General features: G+C 48.8%; 1 protein-coding gene across 1 annotated transcript; it reads left to right on the forward strand.

Moving 5' to 3' along the window:
- Window positions 1-622: 622 nt before the first annotated feature.
- Window positions 623-1,111, forward strand: LOC140900921 (twist-related protein 2). The gene has a single exon (XM_073318915.1). It carries the CDS (start codon window positions 626-628, stop codon window positions 1,109-1,111), a length of 486 nt encoding a protein of 161 aa, XP_073175016.1. The 5' UTR covers window positions 623-625.
- Window positions 1,112-8,146: the final 7,035 nt, after the last annotated feature.

An 8,146-nucleotide genomic window follows, 5' to 3' on the forward strand; every position in this document is an offset into this window, starting at 1 on the left:
ACAATTAAAAATCAGGGATCAGACATAGAAATAAATGTTTGTGACTGACTGTAATGGGCTGAGCGGCGGGGGGCATAAGTGGGGGAGGGCTGTTAAGAAACTTCTTCACTGCAGTTCCTGTTGCTCAGGTTAGCAAAAGGAACTTCCTCTGACATCCGGGCAGCAGGCAGGAGCATCTGTGCCTAAGGGCTTGGGGTGTGTTGCGGGGGAAGGGAGGAAGGAAATCTGGAACCCATAAGCTCCACTGATGTTTGCATTACCTTGCACTGTTGTATTGGTCTGTGCTTGGCCCCTCCCCCAGCCCTCCCTGCCCTATCAGCAAAGGACATCCACAAAATTATTCAAATGTCCCTCCTCTCCTTAGCCCTCCCCCCCCAAACAAAAAAACCCAAAAAACCACCCAGCTCCTTGAAGGTTGGGGAGGCTCCGAGCCTTGAGGAAGTTTGGGAAGTCTGGCCAGTGGACACGTCAGGGCTGCATTCCCTGAGCTGGCTTTGTCTGCTTTCCAGGCTGCCTCTCCAGATGCACTGTGGCCTTTGCAGGCCCTCCATCCTGTGAGGTCCAAGGCCCCAGTGCCTGCCAGGTGGGAGAGACTCCTGGACTGAAGGGGATCAGTTCTGAGAAGATGAAAGAGGAAAGCATGTGCCAGGACTCCCCCGAAGGCAGCCTGGTCACTAGTGAGGAGGAGGGCGAACGGCTTCACAAGAAATGCCTCCGCAAGCGCAGCCAGCTGGGCAAGCCCCTGGAGGATTGTGGCTCGCATTCTCCGCAGGGCAAGCGCAGCAAGCGCAGCCCCGTTCCCCAGTCCTTCGAGGACGTGCACACTCAGCGGGTGATCGCCAATGTACGGGAGAGGCAGCGCACCCAGTCACTCAACGATGCCTTTGCCGAGTTGCGGAAGATCATCCCCACGCTGCCCTCCGACAAGCTCAGCAAGATCCAGACCCTCAAGCTGGCCACTCGCTACATAGACTTCTTGTACCAGGTGCTGCAGAGTGATGAGCTGGACCACAAGATCACCAGCTGCAACTACCTGGCCCATGAGAGGCTCAGCTACGCCTTCTCTGTCTGGAGGATGGAAGGGGCTTGGTCCATGTCAGCATCTCACTGAGCCTGCAGGATCCAGCCAACAGGTATGTATAGCAAGCTTCCTGCTGCCCAGCTCCACTGAGGGCATTGTCTTTGCATCCCTCCCTCCTGCCTTCTCCGGGCACCTCCCCAGCTGTATTTGTAGCTTCTCCAGGGAAAATAAATGTCATCTCTCCCCCCACCCCGCCACGTGCAGTGTTTTTGAACAAACCCCAGACATGCGACAAGCCCGGTGCTCAGGCGAGGTAGCTGACCCCCAAGTTAACAGGATAGCTTTCATTGCCAAGCCACCACACACGTTAATGGGACCTTGGAGGGATCTGAGCAGCAGAGCCCTAGAGAGACTGATTTAATTTACCAGCAACAATGTGGGGTTGTTTCTAAGGGCCAGTTAATGAAAGGTTTAAAACAAGGGTTTAAAATCAGATTTATCCTCTGATTGTGGCCCAAGAGTGTGGTTTAAATCAGGAGCAGCTCTACTGAAATCAATACACCAGTGTAAGAGAGAGCCGAATCAGGCCCAGCTACTGCACTGATCACCTCAATGCAAAATTCTTGTAAGATGCAGTGCCTGATTCTGATCTCATTGCACTGGTGTAAATCAGGGAAGAGGCTGCCCTGTTACTCTCCTGGAGCACTGTTTAAAAGGGTAGAGAACAGTAACCTCCTCTGATCTGATGGGAGCTCAGCCCAGCTGTAGTATGCCAGGAATTAGGTACTCCAGGGAGGATGCGGGAGACACGGAGTTTCACGCACATATTGCTGCAAACATTGCACTGAGTCTGGATATTATATGCATTCCAGCCTCATGCAAATGCCATCCAAGCATTCTCTGGGCTTCAGGCTCTGCCACTGGCTCTGCTCCTCTCAGTCACTGACAAAGGAAAGAAAAGACCTATCAGTGGTTTTCTTATTTCTGGCAGCCAGGAGCTGCTGCAGGGGCAGAGAGAGTCCCGTGAAATGGGCAAAGGGATGTGGGGAGGCCAGGGCAAGGGAGGGTGACAGCACAGCATCCACAGACCCATCCCAACCCCTTGCCATCCCTGGACATCCGAGGTAACTGAGAAATAGTAATAATAATTAAAGCCAACTTCTGGACTTCCTCAGGCAAAGCTCCAACTGCAGTTGTCTGGGAAGGGCAGCAGCAGTCATCTCCTAGGATATAAACACAGGGCCATGGGCATTGCCAGACTAGATTCAACCCAAAGTCCATCTAGCCCAGTGTCCTGACTCTGATGTGCCCAGCACCAGATGCTGCTGAGGAAGGTGTAAGAATCCTGCAGTAGCAGATGTGGTCTCTAATAATTAGCTATCGGCTGAAGCCCCAAAGCCCTTTCCAGATGCTGGGTAGCATTAATGACAGGAGCTCTGGACATTCTCATTATCCATAGAAATGACCGGTCCCTTTTTCCAATCCCCCAAATGGATGCGCATCCAGCTCACTGCAGTTCTACGTCCTGCTCTGGGTGCCATAAAGCCACCTTCCTGCTCCATCCCCGTGGATCGGCCCAGGTCCTCTTTCCTGGACTCCCGCCCTCATTGCTGTGGCCCTCATGCTGGGATCAATATGTCTGGCTTTCCTTGGATACGGACAGACTAGAGAGTGGAACACCTAGTTAATCAACAACTGGCCGCTCTGGCTTGTGTCAGTCTGGATCCTATGGCACACACTGGTATAGGCTGAGGCTAAGCTTAGGAGGAACATGTCAGTGTTATTTCTGCTCACCCTGGGAGATGCAATCAAACTTCCTCAACATGCAAAAGACCCTTCTCCTTTGATTTTTATTTCTAGATATTAATTCTTTTATTAGAACCCGATCCTGCATGTTTTCTTACTCAAATACATGTCTTGAGGGCCGGATTCCCCTCTCAATGTGCCACTTTCAATCAGGAGTAAATCCATTGAATTTAATGGAGTAGTTAGCTCAGAATCAGACCCATAAAGGTGAGTGTGGGCGGGATCAGGCTCTTCACTGGTTTCAATTTAAATATGAAGCTACAGACCCTTTTTATTAAACAAACATCAAGGTATCAGATCCACATAACGGAAGCTGTGCCTGCTCCAGTGTGTATGAAACCCCAACCACTGTCAAGCAATTATCCTTCCTCAGACAACAGGCTTTGTACACGGAGTGATCTAAAATGTGAGGTGAAAGGGAAGAGCTCAGTTCTGGAGGGACTAGCAGGGAGCTGGGAGTATGACCTCTGCTTAATGGCCCATGGCTTGCTCACCCTCTTGGCTATGCCAGGAGATGGGGAAGCCTGACGCCCAAAGCTCCTTTCTCTCTTGACCCACTGGAAGGTCAAGTCCTGTGTCGTTCTCCAGCACCCCACACTGTCAGTTTCATCTGATCCTGGACTGGGCTCCCCAAAGGTAGGAGTTGGAGCCAGAGTTTTACTTTCCCAGGTGATTCCTGGGAAGGGGCATCAGTAATCTAAGGTTTATGCAGCAGTGACCGGAACTCTCTGGTGTTCCATAAAGCACCCTTCTGACCGTTTATCGCTGCACCTGCTGGGTTCTCAGTCATTGCTACTGCGACCATTCATTACTTAATGGCTTTGGCTGTTAGGGTCATAATTTCAAAGGTCTTTAGGTGCCCAAAGAAGCCGATTGGCAACTTGTGGGCTCTACAAAAACATCTAAGCAGGTTTGCTGCTGAACTCCCATTAAAATCAATTTTGGGGCCCAACTTGAGACACCATTCAGAGTTACTGAGCACCACGGCTCCTCACGGCCTCAACTGGAGGTGCCAGTCACTCTGCAAATCATCAGGGCCAAGCGGCTCAGAAACTGCACCTGAAGTGTGGCCTTTGGCACCCCATTTAAACTGCTCTTTTTGAAACCCTGGGGCGAGGTGTCTCATAATGGGCACCTGTGAAAACTTGGCATCAAGAGTCACAGGCCACTTCTGAACATTTATTATTTAATTGAGTATTTGTTGGTCTGTTCCAGTGTGATGCCCAAAAGCTCGCTGCTCCCTTTTGCTGATGAAATCCCCTGAGCTCCATCCCTGACCTCAATCACTGCCAGTCTCTGCGTTGTACTTGCCCAGTGTCTGGGAGCTGCTTGGCTCCATTTCTGTAGGACCCTCCGTTGTTTGCTCTGGGTAGCAGTGCAGTTGGAGGGATTACAATGGGGATTTATCACCCCTCCCATGCATTGGGGTCTTGCAAATCATCACAGCGCTGGATTTGCTCTTAGTCCTGCGCCAGTTCCTTCCACCGCAGTAGGGTCATGGCTTCACTGCCTGCTCAGGCAGCAGATGCAATCACTGTTGGGCTTTGAATCAGGATTCGCGGAACGAGAAACCTCCTTAGGTCACACATTGTAAAGAAACCATTGTAAAATCTAAACAGACCAAACGAGAAGTTAAAAGTATTTTCAGGCTTTATGTCTACCCCCAGCCCCTGCTCTGAGCCGTTCACTCACACATGCGTGCGCACACACACACCCTGGCACCTGCCCTTCACCTCAGACCAATTTTTGTTATTTTACAGTGGTGTTTCCCTGCTGTTTAAAGATGTTTGTCTCTGTCATGTCACTGTGATGCACTCAAACAACCGGGGAAGCATGGGAACAGCCTGCCTCTGCACAGAATGCCGCTAAATGGACATGGTAAACAAGCTGAAAACCAGAGTTTTTTTTGCCTCTTCTGCCTGTCATTGTGAGCTGTGGGTGCCCACGCAAATACAGTGGGTGAAATACAGTCAGATGGCAGGATGTGGCTTTTAAGATGACCATGTTTCTTTAAGTGTCCTTTATAGGGTCTTTAACTATTAGGCCTAATTAGCACTGATTTCCTGTGCAATCCCAGTGAAGTCAGTGCTAATGTAACACCAGGGTGAGGATGGTCCAGCAGTAAGTATGGCTGCTGGAGGCAGCCGTTTAAACAGACAGAGAAATCAGAAGGCAAGTTTTGTTCCTATGAAGTTAATACAGACAGATCTGTTATTGCTCCTACTGAACAGTGTAGCAGAACATTTATTAGTGGTGTTGGGTTCACAGAAAGCTAACTCAGTCTCAGTCATCTACGGCTTGAGCGAAAGGCCATTGGAGTCAATGCAAAGACACTCTATGACTGCACTGGGCTTTGGATCAAGCTGCTAGTGCCCTGCGTGCTTTGGATTGTCTCTAGAGATGGAGTGCTTTCCCATGCTGTGTGCCTCAGTGGGAATCTGAGAAAGAAAGTCCCTGGCATCAATGGCCACTTTTTGCAAATGCTGAGCCACGTGTCAGTGTGAATGTGGGTGTCAGGCTTGCTAAGATGTGCAAGTCTGCATCTGTTTCTATGACTGCGTGTGCATGTAATTAAGTTAGTCTGTGTTTGGCAGGGGTTTCGTTCCTATGATAAACCAATGAGTGAAAGCCCCTTCAGTGAAATAACTCTTGTAAATATCCCCCCAGTCCTGTAAGTACAGACAATTGGTGTCCTTAATAGTCTTGTTTCATATTCAGCCCAGATGGCTCCAAAATGCTTGCTAGAAACCCTGGTCTTTTTGTGATACGCTAGTCTCCAAAATGGATGAGTGTTTGTACTGTGCATTCCTGCCACAATGATACCAACTGACAGCTCCAAGTTAGGCAGGGAAATAATGGGCAGTGGAACTTGCAAGGTAGAGGGCAAAAGGAAGAAGCAGCAGCACTCAGAGAAATGCTCTTTAGTTACAAAGGCTGTATCTATCTCGCCAGTCAGTTAGTAAATGCAGCGTTTGCAATGGGGCTGTCATTTCAAAATGCAAAGCAGCTAATGCCTACTGAGTTTGCAGCATACTTGTCTCCATTGGAACCTTGCCTATTAAATATCAAAGGCCGCTGGAACAGCTGAGTGTGCATATATCCTTGTGAAGCAGGAGACATCACTGAGGGGGAGGAGGGAAGGGAGGGAGCCCCTGGGCAAGAAAAGTTAATGTTTGAAATCCACCGAGCACACAATTTTCAGGAAAAAAAATACAATGTTGAGCACATTAAAACTGATGCCTTGTTCCTTTTCCTGATGAATGGGGAGAAAATGAGGCTATAATTTAAAATCTCCAGGGAAAAAATTTCTGGAGCTGTTAAGGGTGATATTATTTGACTGACTTTAAATTGGCTCCCTGGATTCACTGTATTTTTACAATGCCCTTACACAGTTCTCCACTCTGAAAAGCCTCTGATGGAATTCAGCAGTTGCCTTTTGAGGACTGGTGCCCTTGATCAGAGTCCACTCTGTAGGATAGTTATTTCCTTTCCCCCTGTTTTATAACTAGGTCCTACAACATAATGCTAAAGCATCAGGCAACAAAGGGGAAGGTAAGCTCAGCCTAATTCATAGAATCATAGAATCATAGAATATCAGGGTTGGAAGGGACCTCAGGAGGTCATCTAGTCCAACCCCCTGCTCAAAGCAGGACCAATCCCCAACTAAATTGTCCCAGCCAGGGCTTTGTCAAGCCTGACCTTAAAACTTCTAAGGAAGGAGATTCTGCCACCTCCCTAGGTAACGCATTTCAGTGTTTCACCACCCTCCTAGTGAAAAAGTTTTTCCTAATATCCAACCTAAACCTCCCCCACTGCAACTTGAATTGTTACGAAAGGCTTCCTCCTCCAGATCCACGCCTGTTTGGGCAGCCAATCTGGGACAATGTCATGGACTCAGGAAAAGGCAGCGAGATCCTGCCAATGAAAATCGTGCTATGGATCACGGAAAAGGAATCCTGTCTGATTGGTCTGGTTGGGTACATCAAAATTATAATAGAAAGAAAGAAAGAAAGAAAGAAAGAAAGAAAGAAAGAAAGAAAGAAAGAAAGGGGGGTGGGATAGCTCAGTGGTTTGAGCATTGGCCTGCTAAACCCAGGGATCTGGGGCAAAAATTGGGGATTGGTCCAGATGACCTCCTGAGGTCCCTTCTAACCCTGAGATTCTATGAAAGAAAGGTAGGTCTGTGGCAACAGTGTAATGCTATTCAGGGGTAATCCATCAGGGTTACACTGCTGGAAGTGAGAGCCCCTCATACCCTTTGTTCTAAAGTATGAAAGTTAAATTCTCCACATGCTCTTCCCTATGTGAGAGGTGGCATCTGGTATGGGGTTAATTGGGCAGCCACAGGGGAAGAGAAGTGGAAAGTCCAGCTGGGACTCTAGTGTCATGCCTGTGTTGTTTTCAGTTCTGTCCTACCATTCGGCCTTAAAGCGACAAAAAGGGTTCTCTCTTCTGTAACTTCCCCAGCTGTGCTGGGTGTTTATGTGACACTGCAGGCCCAGACTGGCTTGGCCTGGCTCCTACGGAGGATTCTGCTAAGCCCCCATTGCCCCAGAGGATCCATGAACATATCCACCCAGGAAGCTTACTTTCACTTGTGCTTCAAATTCCAAGTGAGGAAAAAAATGCCTTGCCTTTCCCTGTGGCTGGGGAATTTTTCTTTGAATGGCTCTAACCTTCACTGACAGTCATACATTAATAAGGGCCTTTTCCTCTGGCTGGGCCAAAGCAGAACTCTCCAGGCAGGCAAGCAGTGTCCTGTGGGTCCAGACCTGTCTGTCCACCTTGCTGTTTTTACAAGGCTGCCCATCACCACGGCGCTGCATTTCTCTGCACTTTTAACAAGCTCACTAGGCCACAGGAGGTAGCAGAGAGGGGTCTGCTGACAGCAGATTCCTTCTGTACCAAAGTTTCACTCTTATTGCTGCAGAAATATTAGAACAGAATTTCTTTGTGTTCTGTTCTACGTCTTTGCTTTCTACAGTGCGGGCTCTGTAGGGTGTATGTTAAATATAGAATCATAGGACTGGAAGGGACCTTGAGAGGTCATCTAGTCCAGTGCTACTCAAAGTGGTGGTCCACGGACTGGTGCCAGTCCGCGAGCCGTCGGCTGCCGGTCTGCGTGCATTGGGAAAAAATATTGCTGGTCCCCCACATCAGATAGCTTGAGAAGCGCTGGCCTTGTCGACTCATGGCAGGACTAAGTATTATCTAAATATATCAAGGTGTAGAGCCTTGACTGCTGTTAATTATCAGTGCTTCCTTGACTTCAGTGGAGCTATGACAATTTACACGAGCTGTTGTTTTCCTCAGTTGGCT

This window comes from Lepidochelys kempii, chromosome 20, assembly GCF_965140285.1.
Source record: "Lepidochelys kempii isolate rLepKem1 chromosome 20, rLepKem1.hap1, whole genome shotgun sequence".
NCBI lineage: Eukaryota > Metazoa > Chordata > Testudines > Cheloniidae > Lepidochelys > Lepidochelys kempii.